Source organism: Oryzias latipes, chromosome 9 (genome assembly GCF_053564925.1).
Source record: "Oryzias latipes strain Hd-rR chromosome 9, Olatipes_Hd-rR_3.1".
NCBI classification, from domain to species: Eukaryota; Metazoa; Chordata; class Actinopteri; order Beloniformes; family Adrianichthyidae; genus Oryzias; species Oryzias latipes.
This window is the reverse complement of record NC_136245.1, coordinates 26,061,489-26,075,191: the sequence shown is the minus strand read 5'-3', so window position 1 is coordinate 26,075,191 and position 13,703 is coordinate 26,061,489. Positions and strand designations below refer to the sequence as shown.

The 13,703-nt window shown below is 37.9% G+C and overlaps 1 protein-coding gene across 2 annotated transcripts; it reads left to right on the top strand.

The window, feature by feature from the left end:
- The first annotated feature begins 9,509 nt into the window (after positions 1–9,509).
- On the top strand, positions 9,510–13,621 carry elovl7a (ELOVL fatty acid elongase 7a). Of its 2 annotated transcripts, none has more exons than XM_023958361.2 (8): positions 9,510–9,743; positions 10,856–10,933; positions 11,032–11,222; positions 11,460–11,540; positions 11,637–11,693; positions 11,791–11,896; positions 12,000–12,136; positions 12,221–13,621. In XM_023958361.2, the coding sequence occupies exons 2-8, from the start codon at positions 10,870–10,872 to the stop codon at positions 12,467–12,469; spliced, it is 885 nt and encodes a 294-aa protein (XP_023814129.1). In that variant the 5' UTR covers positions 9,510–9,743; positions 10,856–10,869; the 3' UTR covers positions 12,470–13,621. The 2 variants fall into 2 exon arrangements, with proteins under 2 accessions (XP_023814129.1, XP_023814130.1); XM_023958362.2 differs by having other exon boundaries at positions 9,603–9,729.
- The last annotated feature ends 82 nt before the right edge of the window (positions 13,622–13,703 follow it).

The following is a 13,703-nucleotide window of genomic DNA, read 5'->3' as shown; positions in this document are numbered from 1 at the left end:
CCACTATATTTTCGATGTCACAAATAAACTCTTTCTAATGGCATTTTTTTTTCGTCAGCTCCTGATTCACAACGATTTGAATAAAGGCATTCTCAGAAATGCAATTATGAGCTTCATTTTCTTTATATATATGACATATATAAAGAAAATATGAGAAAAAAAACAATCATGAGAAAAAGACCACAATAACATGTTAAAAACACCAAAGACTCGCTTTTCAGTAGAGTGGGTCATTATCCTAGGCACAAAGTTAAAGAGAAATTGTCTTAAAAAATATAGTTGACAAACTAGTTTAGGTTATACTGGAGTAATTGGGAACTACATTATGTAGCAGTTGGTTAGTGAACCGATTGGCCTTCATTTACTTTTGCTTTCAAACGGAAGTTGCTTAAAACAGGAAGTTACATAATTTTTGTCCTACAAGTCCAGCATGATTGGCTGTTTTTTCTATATCACATTCTATTCTGGGCTAAGCTTTACCTTATAAAACATACTTACTACAAAAGTTAAGATGAGCACTTGTATTGTATATGAAAAATCTTGCATGTAATAGACCTGCAAAAGGCCACTGCTTTAAATTATACACTTTTGGATAATATTCATGCTGTGTTTTTCCTGTTAAGCTTTTTTATGCATGATCGTTCTCATTTTTGCATCCAGATGAAAGCCCTATCCATCAAGAGCATTCGTTTTTTCCCAAAAAGGAAGTCTTTTTGAGGGTCATCGGCAGTACAGAGCCATAAAGATGACCTTTTCCTTTTATGACCTTGTCCTAAATTCTAAAAGGAAGCACAGTTTCACAGCAGAAGTTTGTGTGTAATGCAGTTTGTTTTAAGAGCAACCCAGCTAGAGGGAATTCTCACATATCTGTCACTGACCTGAAAAGCTAAACCCTTCAAAAAGGAAGAAAAAGCACTTTTTCATTGTTTTCTTCATTGTTCTTTGTAATTGTTTGTTGCTTCAAGCACTGTGGGACGTGCTGCTAAGCAAAACAATTCACATACCACCCTGATGTTGGTCATTCCAAGCTGTGCATTGTACAGCCATGATGAATAGCGTTTTTTTTTTTTTAATTCATCACAACCTCATATATTATTCCCCTAATTGCAGTTTTTTCCTACATGTCCTGGTATGTATTAAAAAAGGGTGGTGTTTCTTTGCATTCTCTGTGACTTCATCTGGAGGAGGCAAAAGGGGGACACACACAAACAAACTTCACCTAGGAAGCATTGCTGGAATTTGTTTCTTTGCGTCACTGAGCAGGACCAACAGGTTCACCATGCTGGCTCAGTCTGTGGCCTTGTATGTTGCAGAAATGTTCCCAGTTTCCTGTGTCAAACCAGCTCAGCTTTCAGCAAACTCGATTCTCACTAAACACAGACCCCCCCCCCATCTGTTCCTCCCACGTAAAACACGTCTCCAACAGGTTTTAAACATCTTCCTTGGGTTTCATCAAGGGCAGCCCTTTTAAGGGAATTCATTCCTGAACATGGTCGTGGTTTTGTTGATACTGAATAGTTCCTGGAGATAAGATTGTCAATTTAGCTGTTTTTGTTAAATTGCCCCCCTTCCTATTTTTTACTAATGCGGAACTAGGCGTGTCGGCACTTATCGGATGTTTGCATCAGAGCTTTTTCTTGTTTTTGTTTTTTTCATTTTTATCTAAATTTGATCAGTGTGAATCTTTAATAAAAATTCTCATCCTTTCTGTTTACTTCTCGAATGTTCTAGCAAATGCCCAATACTTGAAACATCCAAGCAAATATTGTAGATTAATAGCAATGCTACTTTTCACCTTTTATGGACCTCCATAAAGAGCTCATTTGAAACATTTATGTTTTGATTTGATTACAGCTTTCATTTCTGTTTTTCTATTTTTTTGTCATAGTGACAAAGTGTCCCTTAAACTCTGTGTATTCTGTTTTCAGTCAGTAACTTAGTGAGCTGAGATCTGGTTCATGGATTCATGTTGTACAGTCAGGACCATACATATTTGGACAGAGACGTATTCTTTCTAATTTAGTTTCTGTACATTACCACAGTGAATTTTAAATAAAACAACACAGATGCAATTGAATTGCAGACTTTCAGCTTTTATTCCATGGCTCAGCAGGGTTGAGTTCCAGGACATAACTGAGTTGCTGGAGGCCTGTATTCCCCTTTGCTGAGATCATATATTGTTTTTGTGTTGTGCTATGCAGCTGTTGTTGCCCTGCTTGAATTTACACTCTGACTAATTCAATTTTTCCCCAGAGTTCAACTTTATAGCTTATTGCATTCTCTTATTCTATGCAAAATAATAATATAAATAATAATAATGCTGAGCTGTCATAAAAACAAAATGAAGACTTGTGTAATAAATAGTTACATTTTGGCACAATGTACAGTAAATACTATGCAAAAAAATGTGGAACGTAGAGATTTTTGAAATAATCTCATTGATTTATGAGTAAAGTCGGAGCCAAAAGATGTTTAAAATAAAATGATTTCATTTAACCACATTGACTTACATTTAAAACAGGACAAACAGATTCAATCTTTTGGCACTTTGGAGGAAACATAAATAAATATATCACCTTTTTGGTTGAGATTTGATTCCTAGATCTGACACATTCCCTAACCAGAGCAAACTCAGGGCCTAAAGGCAATCAATTGCATAGAGCTGCAACAGTCAGGGCCATACATATTTGGACAGAGACACATTCTTTCTAATTTTGTTTCTGTACATTACCACAGTGAATTTTAAATAAAACAACTCGGATGCCATTGAAGCTCATCTGCATGCTCGTCGTCCTCATCGAGGTCTCGACCTCACTCCAGTTCGTCGTCGTAACCAATTTGAGTGGGCAAATGCTCACATGCGATGGCGTCTGGCACGTTGGAGAGGTGTTCTCTTCACGGATGAATCCCGGTTTACACAGTTCAGGGCAAATGGCAGACAGCGTGTGTGGCGTCGTGTGGGTGAGCGTTTTCTGATCTCAATGTTGTGGATCGAGTAGCCCATGGTGGTGGTGGGGTTATGGTATGGGCAGGCATATGTTATGGGCGACGAACACAGGTGCATTTCATTGATGGCATTTTGAATGCACAGAGATACTGTGACGAGATCCTGGGGCCCATTGTTGTGCCGTACATCCAACAACATCACCTCATGTTGCAGCATGATAATGCTCGGCCCCATGTTGCAAGGATCTGTACACAATTCTTGGAAGCTGAAAACATCCCAGTTCTTGCATGGCCAGCATACTCACCGGACATGTCACCCATTGAGCATGTTTGGGATGCTCTGGATCGGCGTATACGACAGCGTGTTCCAGTTCCTGCCAATATCCAGCTACTTCGCACAGCCATTGAAGAAGAGTGGACCAACATTCCACAGGCCACAATTGACAACCTGATCAACTCTATGCGAAGGAGATGTGTCGCACTTCATGAGGCAAATGGTGGTCACACCAGATACTGACTGGTTGTCTGAGTCCCCTGACCCCCTCAATAAAACAAAACTGATAATTTCAGAGTGGCCTTTTCTTGTGGCCAGTCTAAGGCACACCTGTGCAATAATCGTGCTGTCTAATCAGTATTTTGATATGGCACACCTGCGAGGTGGGATGGATTGTCTTGGCAAAGGAGAAGTGCTCACTATCACAGATTTAGACAGATTTGTGAACAATATAGGTCAGTGTACTTTCATGCAGTCCTCTTTTTATGGTAGACTTGGATATTGATACGCCTACCTCCTGGAGAGTGTTGTTCACTTGGTTGGCTGTTGTGAACGGGTTCCTCTTCACCATGGAAATGATTCTGCGATCATCCACCACTGTTGTCTTCCGTGGACGTCCAGGTCTTTTTGCGTTGCTGAGTTCACCAGTGCTTGCTTTCTTTCTCAGCATGTACCACACTGTTGATTTTGACACTCCTAATACTGTAGCAATTTCTGGCATGGTTTTTTTCTGTTTTCTCAGCTTAATGATGGCTCCTTTCACCTGCATGGAGAGCTCCTTTGACCGCATGTTGTCTGTTCACAGCAAAATCTTCAAAATGCAAGCACGAGTCCTCTAATCAACTCCAGGTCGTTTATCTGCTTCACTCATAATGACATAACAAGGGAATTGCCCAGACCTGCCCATGCAATAGCATGGAAGTCAATTGTCCAATTACTTACGAGCCCTTGAAATAAAGGGATTGTGTTTAAAAAATGCTTTCGTTTTTCACATTTTTATGCAATCTTTTTGTTCAACCCATGGAATAAAAGCTGAAAGTCTGCACTTCAATGGCATCCGAGTTGTTTTATTTAAAATTCACTTTGGTCTCTCTGTCCAAATATGTATGGTCCTGACTGTAGCAGCTCAATGCAATTGATTGCCTTTAGGCCCTGAGTTTGCTCTGGTTAGGGAATGTGTCAGATCTAAGGATTAGATCTCAACCAAAAAGGAGAGATATATATATTTATGTTTCCTTCAAAGTGCCAAAAGATTGAATCTGTTTGTCCTGTTTTAGATGTAAGTCAATGTGGTTAAATAAAATCATTTTATTTTAAATATCTTTTGGCTTCGACTTTACTCATAATTCAATGAGATTATTTCAAAAATCTCTATGTTCCACATTTTTTTGCTTAGTATTTACTGCACATTGTGCCAAAATGTAACTATTTATTACACAAGTCTTCATTTTGTTTTTATGACAGCTCAGCATTATTATTATTCATATTATTATTTTGCATAGAATAAGAGAATGCAATAAGCTATAAAGTTGAACTCTGGGGAAAAAAGTTGAATTAGTCAGAGTTAAAATTCAAACAGGGCAACAACAGCTGCATAGCACAACACAAAAACAATATATGATCTCAGCAAAAGGGAATACAGGCCTCCAGCAACTCAGTTATGTCCTGGAACTCAACCCTGCTGAGCCTATCCCTTAAGGTTTAAAAACACTTGATTGTGCTTGAGGTTTTTTTCCATGTCAAACAACCAGTCAAATCTTCTTAGATGCTTTCTAAAATTATTTGCAGCTGAGACACTTTGAAATGTGTTTAGCCTTAGGCATCTTGGCCCCAATGTGTTATGGTTAAACATGTTTAATCCCAAGAGTAAACCAATCTTTATAAGCAACCAATAGATTGGTTTGGGGTTGGTTAGTCCTTGAATGGGAGACGGAAACTGTAGACTGCTGTGAGGTACTGCAACCACATGGAGTCTCTTTCCAGGGTTTTCCTGTGCTGGTCCCAAGTCCAGGTAATTGCAGAGGGATGGGTAAAGTAAAAAAAAGTAGTTTAATCACATGTGCAAATGGTTGGGTGTTTTGCTGTAGTGACCCATAAAGGAAGAAGCCTAAAGGAAAAAAAAAGAAAAATATGTGCACTCATATTACACCTTTCGACCTTCTGCGAAGATCCAAAAACCTTTACAGTCACAGTCCTGTCTGCACATATCCACTCACACACAAATGGTGGAGACCTGCCAAACTAACCAGGCCACTAAGATTAATATGGGGTTCAGCATCTAGTCTAAGAAACTCGGAGACAATTGACTGTAAAAGAGAACTGGAATGAGTGGCCCTTACACCCTGAAAGGCCACATAGGAAGTACCTGCTGATTCCAATAAACCAAAATCCCATAGACTTCTATTGAGAAAATAAACAGCTATTGCCCTGTGATTATATTTGTTGGAAATAACTAATAACTTGCTCTGATACCTTTTTTCAACATTTTTGCCATTCCTAATGTTTTTTTCATGATAATTTATTTTTCTTTATTGGAAGTTATTTAGGTTATAGACCAACCAATCAAATTTCTCAATAAAAGTATGTGGTGCTTGCTGGCCTCCATGTCAAACATTCAAAATGTTTGAGTGACAGATTCTCCCAAGCCTGCTTTAAGTGCTAGGGGTGTGGATTACCATCAACCTCACTCCTGATTGACAAGAGTGGTTGCCAGAGAAACGTTGACTCAGACCAACTCGGACCAATAGTAGCGTCTGTATTGCGAAAAACTGGTGACTTAATTTGTTTAAAGCCGGAAGTAAAAGCATTTTCAATGGGTGATGTCACTCTGTTCCAGTTTTCATATAGAGTCAATGGTGCAGACCTGAACTCAAACCTGATCTTAAACCAGCTCCACCTCTACCTGACAGCCTCCCCACATTGAAACTCATAGAAATATAAAGCATAGCAAAAAAAAAATCCTTCAATTTTCCTTGAAGTGTACACAACAATAATTGAACTTGATGTTCATCGCTCAAGTGGTTGTGGAACACCCACAAAATTTCCAATATTTCAAATGACAAAAATTGTCAATTGGTAATACCCTAAATTGACAGTTGAGGGTAAAATTGTTACTGAATATCCACAAAAACAATCCAACTAGTAACAAATGTCTTTATAGATAGATTTTTGTGTGTGTGTGATACGTCAACCTTGTCCTTGTTGCACTGATATGTATGTTTCGTAACCTACTGGTTTTTCCGGATAGTGTACTACTCAGCTTGAGAGGAGTGGAGTCTCTAGTGAAAAGGTCAACATTCTACCTGAACATGTTTTTCTCTCAGAAGTCTGTTTTTCTGCTAAACCATAAAAATGCAATTTATGTCAGACACATAGACATATATTAGAAAATGAAGAGGCTGAACCATATTTTTAACCTGATGACAAAGTAAAAACTGCACATTACTAAGGGTATTAAGGGTGTTATATGCTTAAAATATTCTATACAACACTGTTTTATCCTGATAAAGTTGGATAATTAAATAAAGAAATAAAACAGATGTGTGTGGGTAGGACAGTGGTATACTGACATCTTCACTCCAGATTTTCTGACCAAAATATTACAATTCAAGTGTTTTATTGGGACACTTTAAAAAGTAACAGCAATTCAAGCCACTTTCAGTTTTCTGTTTTAAATGACTGGTAGTAGAACTCGAAGGGTGTGGTCCGGGGAGGAGGTGGAGGTGGTGGTGGTGGTGGTGGTGGTGGTGGTGGTGGGGGGGGGGGGTGATATCTTTTTGCTACTACTGGCTCTTATCCCTAAATTGTTCAAATGTTTTTGTGCTTGAATTTTTCAAATTTTGAAAACAAAAAACAAAAAAAAATTAAAAAGTAAAAGAATCAGTAGAACCCTTTGCCTGAGGAAATACTTAACCTCTTAGGTAAGGTGGAGGAAGGATCAAACCCATAAATGCCTTATTTAGAATTCTCCCCATCCGGAAAGACTAAGAAATAAAGAATGTAAGAATGTAGTTTAGCAGCGGTTCTAGGAAGGAGGACACCTTGTTCTGTAAATGATCTTTGTATAGCCTTATATCAATCCAGTCTGATTGTCTTGCTTTGTATAAACAGCTTTGAGATTATTTAATGTCACACTTTTGGAGCCAGTTATGTCCTCCTGTGCCAATTTTTTTCCAAGACTTGTTAATAGAACAGTTTTTTCTGCTACACATGGGCGTTGCATTGCAAAAGGAAAGATAGACTGCAACATGCCTTGTTTACCTCAAGACAAAACATCTTAATAATCTTAATAATCATTCATTCATTTTCCTAACCGTTTTGTCCCTTTCGGGGTCACAGGGCTGCTGGAGCTTGTCCCGGCCACTCGTGGGCGAAGGCAGGGGACACCCTGGGCAGGTCGCCAGTCTGTCGCAGGGCCACAATCACACACACATGCGCACTCACATTTACACCTTAGAACAATTAAGAGTTACCAAATCTTGCTACTATATATTAAAGACTAACACAAATATGAGAGATTTCCAAGAAGATCCGTGGAATTCATATTATTTGCAATTTTAAAAGCATAACAAATGGCAAAACTTTCTGGTAATATATTTAACAGCTAGCCAGAACAAATTTAAATTGTATTGGAATTGAGTTTATTTGAAATAACAGGAAAATATGACAAAAAAAAAAGTAGTATCTCACAATTTCAGGTAAAAATTTGGTTCTAAAAAACTAAAGAAGGAAGCTGACAGGCAAACAACATGCTCCAGCGCAAGTTTCCTGTTTAGACAGGAACTGTTGGGATTGCAACATTTTCGTGTTCAATGTATTATGCAATTGTGCCTCTAATAAATGTACGTATTTATTTATGTTATAACCGAAACATCTGTACTAAAGCAACATAATTATGAGCAACTACTGCACTTATAAGTTCTATAACACAAAGAGTCATGCTTCGCCAAATAAAAGTGTAATTTTTTTGTTATAAAAACAGGTTTGCATAGTCTTAATTCAAAGTTACATTTCCTAAATAATGCTTTGAGCTTTTTGGCTAAAAGGGTGTCTAGAAATTTGTTCTCACCTGATGTAAACAGTGTGCATACATTTGTTTGAGGTTCACATTTCACTGGGAAGTTTTCGTGCAAACATATTAAAATATGAAACACTTCCTCCAAGACTTAAGTTGTAAACAATGTGTCACTGTGGACAGTTGAATGCTGAGAGCACAAGTTTACCTGAAGCATGATGATATTGTGTTTACTCTGCCAACCTATAATTATATGTAAAAAGTGCTTGGTAAAGCATAAATAGTCTTCCTGTAAGACTACTTATCAAATCAGACAGTCGAACTAGGTCTGTACAGCAGATGCCCGAATTGCTCCAGGTTGCTTTTTGCATGCCCCTTGCTACCTCTGGTTTGCTTTTCAGGTGTTCAAATTATTATATTTGTTGAAATAACAAACTTACATAAGTGTTTTTGTTGCTTCACAGGGTATAAATCCTGCCTTTCAGGACACCTGGAGCCGTGATAAAGATTAATTATGTTTTGCATGTTAGAATGCAAATGGGGTTGCGTCAAGATCCATTTATGTGTCAGAAATTGACAGGTATAAAGATTAGTTTCTGATTAATGGTTGAGCTAATAATCTCAATCTGCAGCTTTTTTTCCTCAACATTCATACACGTAAGATTAATTTAATAGTTTCAAAAAAAAAGTTTTTCCTTTTTTATTATTATTATTTTTTAATTAAATGTGCATTATTTTGGTTCATTTTTGCAAATTGCAATATTTGGGAAATGTTTCACTCTCACTTTATGAAGAGGAAATTATAAAAAAAAAAGAGCTTTGTGTTTTGTTTTTTTAAAGAGCCTAAAGGCCATAAGGAAGCCTTTCATTAAGGTGTCTTGTCTGTGATTGTTTCTGTTTGTGAGTTGACCTTTCGCATATAAGCTTGGGAGCGTGGGAGAAACCACTGAAAGACAAAATTATTCCAAGACATATTTGCATATGCTTGTAAATTATGTGCACCCCTGCTGAAACCAGGAGTTACTCAAAAACATCTTTCCAAGGCACACCTTGTCTGTTGTTCACCAGATCTGCAATGTAAACATCTGCACGTTTGACTGTGGAAAAGATGCAGATTATCTCTTGGCATTTTTTAAAGTCCCACTTCTCGTTATGTAACCCTGCTCATTTTCACTAGGAATGACGTGGAAAATAACCGCGTCTATCTTCTCTTTTCCGGCGCAGAAACCACTCCTGTCCTGTAGAGCACAAATAGTTACAGAAACCTTCATAGTTTCAGATGAGGCATCATCAGAGAATGAACATCACGTTTAATCTCGGGCGCTGGCTAACCAGCCAATCAGCGCAGGTGGGTGTGTTCATGTGACCCCGCCCTTTGAGGAACTTAAGGACCAGGGAGTCGGCAGAGACAGAGAGCAGTTAGACACACCTGTTGAAGTGGAGCGGGTGACCGGAAACAAAAGAAAATATTTGACGGGCAGAGTGGACTTTCAAGGTGTGTGGGTCGAGGTTAGTTTGCTTACTTTTTATTTACATTTATATGGGGAAAAAAAAAGTTACCTAGAAAATGCTCTTTAAATTGCAGGGTTACAGGGACGCTAATTCTTGATGTGTACGTTTAAGTTAACGTTAGCTTATTTTCTAGTTTAGGTGTGTTTTTTTTTTTTTAATTCTACATTGTTAATGTAGATCATTTGACTTTATTTTAAAAATATGTATTACTGTATTGTTTTTCGCTTAAGAATGAATTAGAAATTGAATTGTTCTCGGTTTTGCGCTACTTCATCAAATTAAGAGTTTTTTTTAAAACAAAATGTAATAATGTAAAAACGGCATTTTGATGGCGACGCCATTTTGTTTTTATTTACTTTTAAATCACTATCCTTCATGTCGTCATGGCGTGTCTAGACTTGCTCCATTGCTAATTAAAACTGAGACTTTAGAGACAGACCTGCCCTTTTCTTCTGAAGACTACGCAATTTCTTTTTATCATTTTATTTAACCCACTCTTATTGCAATCTCTCAGACAAGCCTGTAAAAATCTGTCATTCATTGTGGTTTACTACACACGTAGCTTTGTTTCCTTGATTTCTGTTTTTTATGCGAGTTATCGGATTGTCTCTATCCGTATTAATCATCCCCACCATCATACACATATCATTAAAACTTGCTTTGAAATGTTTTCAGCTTAAGAGTTCTTTGCTAAAACATAAATGCTAAGTCCCCCTACTAATGTTTGAAATTTCGTTTTGAGTTTTTGTTTCTATTCTTTTTTTAAATAAAGTTTTATTTTGAAGTGACAAGATCACAAATAGCCATTGACTCAAAAACCCCAAATGATTTCTTCTTGGCTTTCAAAAGGGACACCACTTTTCTCGGATTCTCTTCTGCTTGTTTTTTCTCTCTCGTGCTGTGACTAATTACAGGTTTTTGCAGAAAGACAGGTTTTAAATGTTGCTAAAACTACTTCCTTGAGCCAAAAAATTCCAATTGTGGGGGGAATGAGTTTATTCATTTTTCTCTACGTTTATCTGCCAAATGGGCTGTTTTCATCTTACAGATTTTGTTGCATTTGTCTTTTACATAAATCTTAACTATTTTTCTTTTTCCTCCCCATTTAGGCAAGGATCTGAAAATGGCGTTTGATGAAATAAAGTCCACGGCTGCGCTGATCTATGATGAGTTCCTTCAAAATGCAGGTATGTATTCAGAACAATTTCTAGACTGATGTCATGCTGAAAACTTACTTCTAGATCTGTTGACTGTTTTTACAAACCCTTTTTGTATTTCTTTGCAGATTCCAGGACAGAGAACTGGTTCCTTATGCCATCTCCTGTCCCCCAAACGATCATTATTGCGGTATACATCTACTTTGTGACTTCACTGGGGCCCAGAATAATGGAGAACCGCAAAGCCCTCGACCTCAGAAAAGTCCTCATCGTGTACAACTTCAGCGTGGTGGCTCTCTCACTCTATATGTGTTATGAGGTTTGTATTTTGGTTTTCTTCTGGATGCGTTAGCCTTGCTATTTAATGCTTGGATTTCCTCAAAGCTGTGGGTTCTTATCTTGAAGAAAATGTTTTTGTTACCTGTTTTCCTTGTGTTGGATGTTGCATTGCTGTTAAACCAGAACACAAGATATGAAAAGTATTGTATACAAATGCTACAAGTGTATTCCAAAAACTTTTTTTGTTTTGTTTTGACCAACTGTGATTGTTTCTCAGTTTGTGATGTCAGGCTGGGGAACGGGATACTCATTTCAATGTGACCTGCTTGACACTTCTGAGTCACCACAAGCTATGAGGGTAAGTCACTTCTTCCTGACTCTAAACTTTTAAAGCTAGGGGGAAAAAAAAGTTAAATGATCAGAAGTTCTAAGTGTTTCTACTTATTTCCTCTAGATGGCAGCAACGTGCTGGCTTTACTACTTTTCAAAGTTTATTGAAATGTTGGACACTGTAAGTGGTGAAATCCTTAACTTCATTTAGTTTAAATCCCTTACAGAACCCCCTTTTTTCATTAACAATTTGTACTTTTTTTTTTTTCCCCTTCCAGATCTTCTTTGTCTTAAGGAAGAAGAACAGCCAGGTGACATTTCTTCATGTCTATCATCACTCCATTATGCCCTTCACCTGGTGGTTTGGTGTCCGTTTTTCACCAGGTAACACTACCATTGTATAGTTCATCCCATCCGTCAGAGGTGCCGCCTGAGTTTCTTATGACTCATCGTTGCACTTTTTCCAACGTCTCCTCCTTTTTTTAAGGTGGAATGGGAACATTCCATGCCCTGCTGAACTGTATTGTCCACGTGATCATGTACACATACTATGGGCTGACTGCCATGGGCCCCAAATACCAAAAGTATCTGTGGTGGAAGAAGCACCTCACGTCTGTCCAGCTGGTATGTGATCAGTTTGGGTCAAGGGAACCGTTGAATTCTGTCGGTTAAAGTTGAGAGGATATTTTCCCCTTTCTTTGTGTCTAGATCCAGTTTGTCATGGTGACCAGCCACATCTCCCAGTATTTCTACTTGAAGGACTGCCCCTACCAGTTCCCCATCTTCATTTACATTATCTTCCTGTACGGCCTGATTTTCCTGCTGCTCTTCCTCAACTTCTGGTACCACGCCTACACGAAGGGCAAGAGGCTGCCGAAGGTGTTGCAAGCTCAGACATGGTCACACCATACAAACGGGGTCATGAATGGGAACGCCAATCATGATAAGGACGAGTGAAGCATGATTATTGGTTTAGTGGCTTTGGGGTCGTTTATGCACAAAAGCCATTGTTGTAGCCTGGAATTCAATGCTTTGGTCTGCCGGACAAGTTCCTTTTTCTACTCGCAACTGTAAGACAATCCTCATGACCAAAGGTTACATTTATTCTGTTAAATTAACAAACAGGTTTTAACTATCCCCCTTTTTTTTGTTTACTAAAGTTATAGCGCAAATATGTACATTTTTAATACCCCTTGTTAATTCAGTCTTTAGAACACAGGCTATATAGCATTACCTGTGAAAATATTGCCAGGCTTTAAAAGGAAATAAGGGACAGTGGTGCTGTGCTTCAAATCATTTTTACTTTTGTGACTTGATCGTTCTTCTCAAACTTTAAGAGTCTTTTTTTTTTTTTTTTTTTTTTTAAGTGGTATACTTCCGTTTATTTCATCAGCCCCAAAATATCTGAGTTAGTTTTATGTTCTACAGTTTCAAAGCTCTGCCTTTATGACCATAGTTGACCATCCGCATGCAAACCGGTGACTGTTTACGGTTGACGGACCTCTCCATGCTGATCACAGCTGCTGCTGATTGAACAGATGAGCACTGAAGAGCACCTTTTTCTGTACTGCAGGATCATTTTTTTGCTTTTATTAACTCTAAGAAGCATTGGTGCGGCACAGATGCAAGAGGACCTGACGGATCACTGTTGTTCTTGTGGGATCCACAGCAGACTTTCAGTTTACTGAGGCATATTGCAATACAACACTTGCAGGAAACTCAACAGTTTAAATATGAGCTGCAGTTTCCTGCATTTTGGTGGTGTGCTAATGAAGTCTTCAGATTACCCAGGCCAGTGTTTTTGACTCTGGACTGTTTACATCTGACATGATCTTTACCAAAGAAATGAATGTAAATTTCTTCTGCCAGTAATGGAGAACACAAGATTCAACTTTCTAGGATAGGTTCACTTTTGTTTTTGTTTTTTTCTTCTCCCATTTATTTCTACCTACAAACCCACATTAACTCGGTTCACAGATGTTTAATGCTTACAAATGTGAATAAATGTTTTGTTTTCTAATTTGTTAATCTTATACCATAAAGAAATGTTTATATTGTAGTTTTTATATGTATTTATATAAAATAAATGATTGATGTACTTTAAAAAAATGTTTGGCTTTGCTTTTTAAAAGCTCCGTCATTGCAAGTATTCACAGCTAGTTTTAAATGTGGCATTGAGCTTCTAGTTGAG